Consider the following 12,917-nt stretch of genomic DNA (forward strand, 5'->3'; position numbering starts at 1 on the left):
TGTCAGGATATAGCATTTCTTCCAATGCATGAGTTATTTTTAGACTGTATTTCTATCATCTTTGAGATTGAAAAACTGCCCCTCCCTAAAATATTCAAAGATGCTCAGTAGTCATTTTATAACATTTGTATAGAATGCTGTGTGGACCTTTTGCTAACAAGGGAAGAATTCTGGGCTTTGCTGAAATCTCTACAAATCATGATTAAAAACTGTGGTAGAACAGCCATTGGCTCAAAGATTAGATTAAGAATAAAATTCAAAATTAACCATTAACCTGAGGCTTAGCTTATATTACACAAACTACTTTTCCAGGAGCATATAAAATCTAATAAGTTTAATTAATAGCTAACACACTTTTCATGTGGATAAGTTTCTTATTGTATTAACACCTTATAATTGATTTACATTTTAAACAGTTGTAATTCTGCTTAGTTCAAAGTGATATTTCCATATTCAGAAAGACAAGTATTAAAGAATCCTGATTATTAAATCTTGACTTTGATCATGAAGCCAGCTTTGAAATACATGTTTCATTGAGTCCTTTCAAGCTATCTGGCACGCTCAAAAGTGTATATATTAAATTTGAATACATCACCCATCAAATTCTTATTCCTTAATAAAGTGTTGGTATCTAGGTTTATTTGGCACTTCATTATTTCCTTTTGCTTCCCTAAAATGCCTGAAGAGTGCATAATAATCAAGCAAAAGTGGAAGTACAAGAATGAAATTTTTAACATTAACCCAATTTTGCATTTCAAAGAGGCGAAGCTAAAAATTTTATCTTAACTATACCTTTCCCTAGTAAAAAGACTTACTCTAATGATGCTGGCTGCAGATGACAACATACACTTTCTATATTCCTTTATTTTAAATTAGTGAGAAGAACTGTTTAATGAAGAAAATTCTCATGTACTAAAATGGTAGGTGGTTGTTACAGAAAATGAAAAATAAAGAACGATAGGAAGAAGAAAAAGTTACTTTTTATAAACCCATCACTAAAAGGCAACCACTTTCAACATTGTGGCACATTCCATTGCTGCCTCTTCCTATTCACTCTTTTTTTTTTTTTTTATTAATAACATAGTTGAACTCCAACATGCCACTTTTATAACAGCTTGTGCTCTGGGGAAGCATTTTTTAAAGGAATAGAAAATACCATTACTTTGTGCTGAGGAATGTAGTGCAGATTCTTCATGGGGGATGGAGAAAGGAGAATGCTAAGGGACCCGGTCCACGTTTGCAGTTTACTTGATGGAGATCAGAGAAGTAGGCTAGTGGTGGGGAAGCCATTCCCTGCTGACGTTCCTTCTTCCTGGTTCGCAGGGGCTGGGAACTGATGAGGACTCCCTCATTGAGATCATCTGCTCCAGGAACAACCAGGAGCTGCAGGAAATTAACAGAGTCTACAAGGAAAGTGAGTATCCCTATTTCTGTGATCCTTCCTCTCAGCCCAATTCTGTGACTCCATCGTGGCTACGTGATTTTGTGTTTGGGAGAGGATGCCCGGATTATAGGTATGCAGAAGTGCCTGCCACCCCGACCGTTCAGGCATGGTAGGCCATGGTCAAGGTCCCTCTCTGTCTCCTCCTCCTGGCCTGCATTTTGAATATTACATTCCATTAGAACTTCTGCAAATGGCTAGACAGGGGAGGAAGAGAGAAAACAAAATTTATTTTTAAAAAATCTGATGAGGAAAAGTAGAAAGTATCATACAGGGATTCCATTTATTGGGTGCTGTTCAGTCTCTCTGTAAGAGATTCCCAGCTCTGAACTGTGGATGATTGAAGAGTGATTGCCAGAGATCCCTGTGGACCTGTGTGCACGGAGCAGCATAGGAGGCTGTGGGTAGAAAAAATAATGCAACTTACATTGCTGCTGCATTTTTTTCCTTTTTTAAAATTGATACATCATAGTTGTACTTATTTTGGGGGTACATATATTTTGGTGCATGTATACAATGTGTAATGATCAAGTTAGGGTAATTGGGATATCCATCACCTCACACATTTATCTTTTCTTTGTTTTGGGAACATCATAATTCACCTGTAGCTACTGCATCTCAATATAGATGCTATTTGGAATACTGAAATAGAAATTCATTTAAAAGTATTATTTAATTCTTACTAGTTTTTGCTATTGTGCATTTTCTCGATCAGTGGATAATAAAGCACATTTGTGTGTATGTGTGTGTATGTGGCCCTTCAAATTTGTTGATGCTCAAAGTGAATATTTATAGTTAAGAAGGTTAGAAACTAGTATTTTAACTACAAAAGAGGTCACTGATGAAAGGTGAGCCTGAAGATCCATGATTTGATCTAACCCTGTCTGTCCCTTGTCACTGATGATCACGCTGGCTCTGATTTCATGGGGGTAAAAACCATTCTGGAGAATCTGTCCTCAGTCTGGGGTTAAGAACATTGACATGCCCAGCTGACACAGCTGTTCTGCTTTTCAGAGTCTTGGTGGGGAAGGGGGTAATTGGGGTGGGTGGGTGGTTGGCTGCATGGGCAGGAAGCATAAAACCGGATGTGTTATTTTCCAAGTGTACAAGACAGATCTGGAGAAGGACATTATTTCCGACACATCCGGAGACTTCCGCAAGCTGATGGTTGCTCTTGCAAAGGTTGGTTTCCTGGTTTATTTCTTTGCCCTTGCTTCCTCCCAAGCAAGTCACATACCTCTGCAGTCTCTAACCTTTGGGCCATGGATCGGTATCAGTCTGTGGCCTGTTAGGAACTGGGCTGCACAGCAGGAGGTGAGTGGTGGGCAAGCGAAGCTTCATCTGTATTTGCAGCCATTCCCCATTGCTCGCATCACTGCCTGAGCTCCGCCTCCTGTTAGGTCAGTAGTGGCCTTAGATTCTCATAGGAGCGCAAACCCTACTGTAAACTGTGCATGCGAGGAATCTAGGTTGCTCGCTCCTTATGAGAATCTAATGCCTGATGATCTAAGGTGGAGCTGAGGCGGTGATGCTAGCACCAGGGAGTGGCAGCAAACACAGATTATCATTAGCAGAGAGGTTTGACTGCACAGAGACAATAATAAATCAATTGCTTGCAGACTCATATCAAAACCCTATCAGTAAGTGGCAAGTGCCAGTGCAATAATAGAAATAAAGTGCACAATAAGTGTAATGTGCTTGAATCATCCCGAACCCATTCCCCTCCTCCGCCATCCGTGGAAAAATTGTCTTCCATGAAACCAGTCCCTGGTGCCAAAAAGGTTGGGACCCGCTGACACACCTCATTTTATACTTGGGAGTGAATTAACTAAATCCTCTGCTTGCATCAGAAATTCAGCTGCATTTTCGACAGTGGGTTAGCACTGTCACTGCAGAGTTGTCATTTTTGTATAATAGGATTTCTTATCCTGCAAAACCGCATGGACAAGTGGACTTTGGGGGCCAGAGGAGGAATAGGTGGCTCTCAAGTCCTGGCCTGGATTCATGTGCCAGCCCTGACCGCATGACTTAGGGAAGGTCACTTTGCCTCTATCGGTGGCTACACAGGACCCAGTGGGAAGTGACCCTCTTGTTCATTTCTCCTGCTCTCACTTCTTATAGGAGAACTTGCCCATGTAGCCCTTTTTGTGCAGTGGGGGGGGGATCTTTGTAGATCTGATTGCTAATGTTAGCGCATTAACATGGAGGAAAGGCATCTCCCCTCTGAATCTCAAGCTCTGGCCAGTGTGCAACTTAATGCCTACATGCCAGGGGAGGGAAGAGAAATTATTTTCTCAAAGAACACTGGTGACAAATGACAGACAGTGTGCAGCGTCCTGTGCACTCACATCGCCATTACTGCAGCAGCTCCCTGGCTCTGCCCTCTCCATCTCCCACCTGCCCCGGGCGGTGGAACCACGGACCTCTCAGAAATATACGTTCACCATTTTACCGCCCTGTTCAAAACCCATTTCTGCTACATCAAATCCAAACTCTCAAATGCCTTTCAAGGTACTCTGCGCCCTGGCCCTCCCTGCCTTCATCTTTACTGGGATTCCCTCCTGCTCAGCTCTGCCCTGGCGGGGCAGCACCTCACGAACCCGTGCTCTGCCTCGACCTGTGCTGTCCAGCTTGTGCGGGACGGCGCTCTTGCCCTCCTCGCTAGCCACAGCTGACTCACGGGTCAAGGTTCAGCCCAGGCTCTGCCCCAATGTTAACACATTCTGCTGACTCCACTGTCTGAGTTCTCCCTTCATTTGCACTTGACATCTTCTTAGTGCTATAGATTGTCGTGTTGTTTTTCCATTTGTTCTATGTTTATTTCTCCATCTGGCTTGTAGCCTCTCTGAGGAAAGGAACTCAATCTCATTAGCTTTCTGGGGGGACAGGATGAGAATTCTTTAAGGTGCTTGGCCCAGAACTGAGTATGAAGGGGGTCAATGATGGCAAGGGAGAGCACCCCTGACCCTGCCTCAACTATTTTACTATTCCTTGGTCTTATCTAGACCTCAAAGTGAAGAAAAATTTTAAATGGCTGTTTGTTCAGGGAATTAAGTAATGGCTTACATAAGTTGGGGAGAAAATATTTTCCATTTAAAATATACAAAGAGATAGATTTGATGTTCTTAATTTCTTTTCTCCAGGGCAGAAGAGCAGAGGATGGCTCAGTCATTGATTATGAACTGATTGACCAAGATGCTCGGGTAAGTGCTGGCTTTTTGCTTTGAGCTTCTGTTTTCTGGTAATTCTCTGGGGAGTCTGTGTAGTAATCTATTCCTGTGTAACAGATCACCCCCAAACTTATGACTTAGAACAACAGACATTTATTGTCTCTCACTTTCTGTGGGTCAGGAATTGAGGAGGGGCTTAGCGGGACGGTTCTAGCTCAGGATCTCTTGTGAGATTGCTGACAAAATGTTGGCCAGGGCTGCAGTCACCTGAGGGCTTGACTGGGTCAGGGGACCTACTGCCAGGTGGCACCCCTCCCCAGTCCCCCCCCACACACACACGACTGTTGGCAGGACACCTTGGAATCGCTCCACATAGGCTTCTGTGGGGTTGCTTGAGTGTCCTCACAACATGGCGGCAGGCTTTCCCTAGAGTGAGTGATCCAACAGAGAGAGCCAGGAGGAAACCGTACTGTCTCTTATGACCTAATCCCAGGAGCCACACACTGTCACTTCTGTAATAGTCTTTTCATTAGAAGTGAGTCACCAAGCCTAGCTCATAATCAGTGGGAGAGGAATTGGGATTCACCTTTGGAAGGGAGGAATATCAAAGAATATGGGACCATATTGTAACCTCGCCACAGTCTGACAGCAATATTTCTTAAAAGACATTCCCTTATAATGCTGGTGTTAATTACAGGATCAATACCTGGCTTGTGTGTGCTCATTCAGGCTTTGCTTGTATGGAAGGACCAGTCTGTGCAGGGCGTGAGTTGGCCGTGCATGCACTCCCACGGAGCAAGCACGTGGGGAGGCAGAGGAAGATGGTGACGGCATAGCCAGGGACAGGAAGGCTCACTCTCCCCCCTGGGAGGGGCGAGGGGAGGGCAGCAGAGGCCCTTCTTTTCCAACTGAATAGTGCTTTTACTGGTTCTAGTTCCGTAGTCTCTGAGAACTGTTTGTTAGGCTCATTCAGGCTGCTATGGACGAAGTTCCTTATTACTCAGTTATCTCAATGCATGTCATAACAGCTGCAGAGAAAAATTAATTTAAATTCATTTTAGTTTTAAAATTCAACATATTCCACATAGCAATTTTAGCAGGTGGTAGGGAAGGGTTTTAAATAAAGTAATAGAAGTTGGGATTTGCAACTCCCAGATGGTGGAAGATCCCTGAATGGCTATCTGCTTCTGCATCAGCCTTTCTTCCTCTGGCCCTTCCTGCCATTGTTAGCATTACTTCTAGCTCCTAAATTTTCCCCAGAAACGGAAAGTGAGATTGGACTGGCTCCTTTTGTAGCTCCATTGTTTCCTGAACATTTGATGTCCTTTACATGAACAGAAGCTCTTGGTCCTTCCGTTTGTGCTCAAGGAAGGAGATCATATGGCACCAACCTCATGAACAATCTGCAGTCTCGTATTCTATCTGTCTGTGCCTATGGAAGACTGCCTGTGATCAAGACTTTTGACCTAAATAGTACGTTTTTGCCCATGTCTGCAGTGCAGTCATCCTTTCTCATTTGGCATTTTGAACGTGCACAGTGTTTTGGGTATTTTGCGTGACATTTTTTATGCCCTTGCTCTGGATCGTATAGTTAACTACTCCTGGTTGGTTGCACTTGTAGGATCTCTATGATGCTGGAGTGAAGAGGAAAGGAACCGACGTTCCCAAGTGGATCAGCATCATGACTGAGCGGAGTGTATGCCACCTCCAGAAAGGTGGGCACTGTGCCGAGGGGGTCTTCCATGCCTAGGGGTTCTCCAGCCGCCAGGTGGATGTCTGCGCTGGGGCTGGGGCTGCCAGACAAGGTTCACTTCCACTTGGCACTCTCTTGGACCCACCCATTTCCCTCACCGAGTCCAGTCCCCTTCCTCTCCCGTTCTGGATCCTTCTCTGCCCCAGATAGTTTCCATGTTTGGTGCTGTAAAGGGCTTGCTGCCCCTTCTTATTTGATGATCATTTTATCTTGCCATATGTGTTGAAGTAGTGGACTTCACTGGGTGCTACATACTGTTTCTTGTGGTCTTCAGATGGAATGGGTTCCACTCAGGGAAGTTGGAGATGGTCAAAATGTTTGGCCTAGGCAATGCCATTCAGGACAGGTGCATCAGTACAGCTGTTCCAGGACAAACTGGTGCAATGTTGGCTCTAGTCACCATGGCAACCCTCTAGGATGCTATGTTCATCCTCAATGTTTTTTTAATCACAGTGCATAACTGTGTGGGTGGGGGCTCTGATCTGATAACTGTGTGTCGCTTTTCCTTAGTATTTGAGAGGTACAAGAGCTACAGCCCTTATGACATGTTGGAGAGCATCAAGAAGGAGGTCAAAGGGGACCTGGAGAATGCTTTCCTGAACTTGGGTGAGTGACTGTGGCCCCTGCCCCTGGGGGACATCAGCTTTCAGTGGACAGTGCTGAAGCATCTTAACTGTATACACTTAAGGATAGAATAGTGAGGAAGCGCCTAAACTGGTAGAACAGATTGTCACCAGGGAGCACTAGGACAGCAGGAGAAGAGAGGGCTGCGTTAGGTAAACCCATACGCACTTGGGTTTCTGCAGCCCTCAGAGTCCAACCCACAGCAGAACTTAGTATTTTGGAGGGTTCCTGGATTTCCCTTAGCCTGTACTGTTTTGCAGCCCATTTCTGTTGTGTCAGGGCCACTTTTGGTTTGTGGCCTGGGGTCAGGGTGTCCTGTCCCCCTGGAGGGGGAGAGACACGTGGCTGAAGCCCTGACTCTGTCTTTTCTCCGCAGTCCAGTGCATCCAGAACAAGCCTCTGTATTTTGCTGACCGGCTGTACGACTCCATGAAGGTAAGGGCGGCCGGCTGAGACGCCCACGTTTCCACACTACTAGGCTTTGGGGTTTAGGCTTTTCTTCTTTTGTGCCCCAAACTAAGTCTCCTTGACTAGTGGATGGAGAAAGGGATCCCACTGTCTGGATGCAGGAACACACTAGTCAGCTGTGGTTGTATTTGACGGGTGAGAGAACCAGAAATCCATCTTCTTTCTCTCTCGGCTGCGTGAAGATGTGTTTGTATGCGAGCAGAAAATAAAGTGCCGTGGGAGAGAGAAAATGCGAGATGGTAGTCACGCCTGATTCCTGCTCTGGCTTTTCAGTGGTTTCCTCCTAGTTCCCCTAACGTAAAGACAAGTGAGGAAGGGAGAGATTATTAAGCACCCACTATGCAATAGACACGTGCTACTATTTTACCTTAAATACTTGCAAAGCAACCTCTGAGGCTTATGTGATTATCTTTACAGATGAGGAGACTGGAGCTCAGAAAGCCTCAGCTTGCTTGAGGTTCCATAGCCAGAGCCAGATTTCAACCTGTCTGTCACACTCTGGGGCCAGCCTCGCAACTCTCCCTTAAAGGGACCATCTCTTCCCACAGACCCATCCCCTTTTCCATGCCTCAGATGTGCCTTGTGTTTTCCAGGCTGTTGCCATTTCTTCCGGAAGCATCTCCCTTGTCTGTGCAGCCTCTCTCTCACCTCCCCTTCTATATTAGATATGACCCCTTGGTGCCTCTGGTCTGAGGCTCTGGCAGTGAACTCAGTGGTCCTTACTGCTCATGCCATTCAGAAATGGCAGAGCCAGGATAAAAGTGCGTTGGCATGTCCTCTCTAAGCCTGGAGAGTCTGGAACCTTTTGTTACCTATGTAAACTCACTGACCTCTCAAATCAAGCCTTGCAGTAATAGGCACTCAGGACACATTTACTGAACACACAGAGTGGGAATTGGTGCTGACTAAATCCTGGTGTGTTTGGAATTCCAAGATGCTCATTTTTCTTAAGGAAATAATTTCACTGTAGTGTTTGCAACATCAAGAATTCAAATCAGTTCCACGTGCAAAAAATCTTACTATAGGCTGAGTATTCCTTATCTGAAATGCTTGGGACCAGAAATATTTCAGATTTTGGATTTTTTTGGAGTTTGGAATATTCACATATATATAATGAGATATCTTGGGAATGGGACCCAAGTATAAACACTAAATTCATTTATGTTTCATATACACCTTATACACACAGCGTAAAGGTACTTTGATACAATATTTTAAATAATCTTGTTCATGAAACAAAGTTTGTGTTAAGTACCATGTGTGGAATCTTCCACTTGTGGTGTCATGTTGGTGCTCAAAAAAGCTCTGGAATTTGGAGCATTTCGGATTTCAGATTTTCGAATTAGGGATGCTCAGCCTATAGACTCTTTTTCAATGACAACATTCTCCGTGAATTTAACTTGGAACGTCCACTTGACTTTCAGGGCAAGGGGACTCGCGATAAGGTCCTGATGAGAATCATGATCTCCCGCAGCGAAGTGGACATGTTGAAAATCAGGTCTGAGTTCAAGAGGAAGTACGGCAAGTCTCTGTACTACTACATCCAGGTAAGGCCCGCAGCCTGCCCTGCCATCCAGAGCCTGGGGAGCCCTGGGCAGGTGGCCCGGAAAAATGATGGCAGAACGGTGATTTTCTGTTCTGTAATTCTCTGGGGAAGAAATGCTGGTCATCGAATATCAGGGGTTTATTTTGAAAGCACCGTTTACAATTTGTCCTGGACTTTTGTAGAATCAAGCCAATATTTTATATTTTCCATACCTGTTACTCTGCAGTGATACTAATATTAATAATTGGTGTTCATGGTGATGATCATGCAAGACTTGCTGACACCCTGGGGAGACTTGGAAGATATTTTATTTTATTTCTATGTGTTGAAAAATTCTGTGATAGGCCTGACAGCTTTAGTTCTCAGAACTGCCATCTCTCCAGTGGGTTGAGTCTCTGTGCACTTTGGAGTGATGGAGCATTTGCACGTGAGGAGCGATGGTGGTCACAGTGGTACCACTGCGTGCATTTCAGACAGGCTTTGCAATTCCCCTTTCAAAAAGGTCCTGAAATCTCCAAAGACGTGTCCGTGGTTGCCAGGGATGAGTTCAGAGGTGGATTTGGTATCCCCAGGTTTATTAGGGCACACATTTAAAGTTGGACTTTAGTAATTGGGGACCAGTTGGACTCTTAGTAATTGTTTCCTCACCTCACCGTAAGAATCCGAGAAAAGCAGAGTAAGGCAGGAAGGCACCCCATCCTCTATGGAGGGGGCAGGGTGAGGAGGAAAGTGGAGGTGTTTGCAGGACCTCGCTGCAGTAAGAGCAGCTCTGGCCACTTACCCATGCAAAGCCTCAGCACCTGCATTCTCTCCACCCTGCAGTCTTAAGGGGACTTGAAAGTCTTCCCTACCCGCTGCCCCGACCACACTCCCAGAGGGTCCCCTGGCGATGGTTTGGGTGTGGGCAGGCCCTGCAGAGTCCATCTTTGTTGTGGGAGAGGCTCTACTGTACATTGAGGCTGCTTCTGTGTTCTTGTGGGTTTGGTCTGTTCTCTGACACCGCATTTCTTTTTCCTCCTGGGCCATTTGTAGCAAGACACTAAGGGCGACTACCAGAAGGCTCTGTTGTACCTGTGTGGTGGAGATGACTGAAGCCCGACCCAGCACGAGCATCCGGAAACGGTGCTCCCTACGCTTCCAGCTAACAGGTCTAGAAAACCAGCTTGCGACTAACAGCCCCTGTGAGGGGGATGTTGGCATTGCCCCCAGCCTTATCTTAGTAGCCCGAGCATCGCCTGGCCTTCTTGTCTAGTCTCTCCTTTTAGCCAAAGAAGTGAACATTCCAAGGAGTTGGAAGTGACGTCTATGATGTGAAACACTTTGCCTCTTGTGTACTGTGTCATAAACAGATGAATAAACTGAATTTTTACTTTAGAAACGAGTACATTGTTGGCCTTGCTTTCAGTTTAATTGTTTAAAAATTAAATGTGCAAAGGGTTATATTGTTCAGCTGGTAACGTCGTGCCTAGAGAAAGAAAGCTCTAGAATTGAGCTGTCCAACATGGTAGCTACTATAGAGATGTGGCTAGTTTAATTTAAATTAATTTCAATTGAATAAGATTAAAAATTCAGTTCCTCAGTCACCATCCTCATTTCAAATGCTCAGTGTCTGCATGTGGTTAGCAGCTAGTGTATCAGGCATGCAGGTAGAGAACATTTCCATTACCATAGAATGTTCTGTGGGCAACACTACATGCCCAGGGGATGAGAGATCCAATGGGGGAGAAAAAAATCCCAGAATGACCCCTCAGCTGCTCGTCTTTCTACAGGTAAATTAGGTGAGACAAGCATCAGTGGTGGCCACAAACGGGAGAGGTGGGATGGGGTGGAGGATTCAGGTCAGCAGATGTTGCAACTATCTCTACAAGTCACTAGACTTACAGAAATAAATTATATCCTTCCCCAACCCCAAGCACTCACCTTTCAGCAAGTCGGGCTACAGCATTCCTGTAAAGGAAATCTAACAGAAGTGGATCGAGGGCACAGAGAAGAAAGTGATTTCTTTTGACTGGGAGGATTGAGAAAGATGACAAAGAGAAGGAAACCCATGAGCTGCACCCTAAAGTCTAAGCTGGGGCAAAGCTCTCCGTGCAGATTCGTAAGGTTCTGAGAGTGGGTGACGGGGCGTTCACACAGCTGGTACACAGACTGTACGGTGAGCATTACGTCTCACCCACCCTTCCCCGAACCAGCCCGTGGCCTTCCCCACGGTCACCTGGTTTCCGATACATCTTTCCATGGACAGACTCTGCGTAATAAACATGTATGTATATGTATCTGTGTGAATGAATGTGAAGGTGCTGGTCACAGGCTGCTAGCCCCGCACGCTGTGGATTCCTTTTTATACAAGTACTTTTCCTAAGCAGGGGGTAGGGCTGAGGGGTGAGGGGAAATTGACGACTCTCCCAAATCTTTCTACTACATGTCCTCCCTGTCAGACACCTGGCTGATGTAGGACGGTCTCAGTAGTCTGCAGGGCCCAGGCGGGTAATGGAAATAGATGTGTGGAATGGGCAGGCTGGACGGGGGTGGGAGTCCAGAGAAATGGGGAGGCCTGCCCACTTCAGGCACTGGCATCCAGTGCAAACAACAGTAGCAACAGCGTGGTATTGACCAAGCCAAATACATCCGTGGGCTGACAGCCTTGTTGTTTTGACCCTCTGGCAAACTTTGGATGCAAATTCAGATGGAGCGTGAGTCTCGGCACCAGTGGCCCACAAAGTACCTGTACGTCCTCTGAGATATTTTTTAAAAAGCAGGTTATGCTAAAATAGAGGATTTTTATCCAATGTCTCCTGCTATGCATATTAGAATTGATGCCCTAAATCCCAAAATAAACTTTTCTGTGTGCTTGGGGCAGAGATCCAGGAACTGCATAAGAAGCAGGACTTTTCTGTTTAACCCTAAATTATCACGTTGAACTCAGAATTGTTAGGGCTGGGCAGAGGCTGCTAGGAGCAATGTTTCAGATCGGGAAAAATTTAGTATTTATTTCCTCTCACCCACAGAGTACGTTTCAGGCTGCAAAGGGAACAGCATCAGGCAAGGCCATGCAGTGAGCATGGAAGGCTTCTCTCCCGCCGCACCCAGGCCAGCCTGGCCACGGTCTGCCCGATCTAGACCCTCTGGCAGGTGTGAGGGAAAATCCAGAAGGCAGGCTGGCACAGAAGAGGATCACAGAGAACTGTTCCAAACACCACCTGCTGTCACTCCTCATGACATGAGGAGCATGGTCGTCTAGTGTTTCCCAAAACTCACAGCAAGGGCACTTGCAGTCGGTCTCATTTGCTTCTGGATTTCAGCCTGTCCTCCTCAGTCAAGCTGTCCAAACCAGTTCTTGAAGCAAAGAGAACCGTCTGGAGATTTGAATAGTCTCCCCAATAACTTTACTTTGCAAAGAGAAGGAAAAGGGCACCAGGCAGGCTTTAACATTTTATGAGCTGATAACAAGAACTTTGATTTTAGTCTTTGAGGAATTAAAAGGCAATGGACACCATATAGCCGTGAAAACTTACTGAACGATGCACTATGATCAAGAATATGATCTCCCCCACCCAGACTTGGGGGGCTATCACATTTCACGGCTCCGGAGAACAGTCTTCACATTGTAGTCTATGTGAATGGTATCACCCCTAGAGTTGTGCAGTGCACAACCTGAGCAGGCATACATGATGGCCCTATATTGTAACCCTAGGCATGTGTGACGTGGCCTACTAGGCCTTTTGCTACAGAGTTGGTGTCCAGATTAAAAAGCCGGAAGACAAACCTTACTTGGAAACAAATGAGTGAACTCCTAAAGGTCTTGACTTTTCCATGGACTCATGGTATCTGGACCAGTTTTACCAGGCTATGCACAAATGACTCTGTCTACGCATCTTCCCCAGTATATGAAGTTCCCATGGTGTAAATTATTAG

The 12,917-nt window shown here is 45.5% G+C and overlaps 1 protein-coding gene across 1 annotated transcript in view; it reads left to right on the forward strand.

Moving 5' to 3' along the window:
* ANXA2 (annexin A2) overlaps window positions 1-10,377 on the forward strand; it is a 43,770-nt gene extending 33,393 nt beyond the window's left edge. The window contains exons 6-13 of the mRNA XM_069483305.1: window positions 1,324-1,414; window positions 2,544-2,623; window positions 4,585-4,644; window positions 6,233-6,326; window positions 6,875-6,970; window positions 7,365-7,423; window positions 8,881-9,003; window positions 10,035-10,377. Of these exons, the coding sequence (XP_069339406.1) occupies window positions 1,324-1,414; window positions 2,544-2,623; window positions 4,585-4,644; window positions 6,233-6,326; window positions 6,875-6,970; window positions 7,365-7,423; window positions 8,881-9,003; window positions 10,035-10,094 (663 nt within the window). The 3' untranslated portion in view covers window positions 10,095-10,377. The remainder of the gene's footprint in view (window positions 1-1,323; window positions 1,415-2,543; window positions 2,624-4,584; window positions 4,645-6,232; window positions 6,327-6,874; window positions 6,971-7,364; window positions 7,424-8,880; window positions 9,004-10,034) is intronic.
* Window positions 10,378-12,917: the final 2,540 nt, after the last annotated feature.

The sequence above is a fragment of the Eulemur rufifrons genome, chromosome 2 (genome assembly GCF_041146395.1).
Source record: "Eulemur rufifrons isolate Redbay chromosome 2, OSU_ERuf_1, whole genome shotgun sequence".
Classification (NCBI taxonomy): domain Eukaryota; kingdom Metazoa; phylum Chordata; class Mammalia; order Primates; family Lemuridae; genus Eulemur; species Eulemur rufifrons.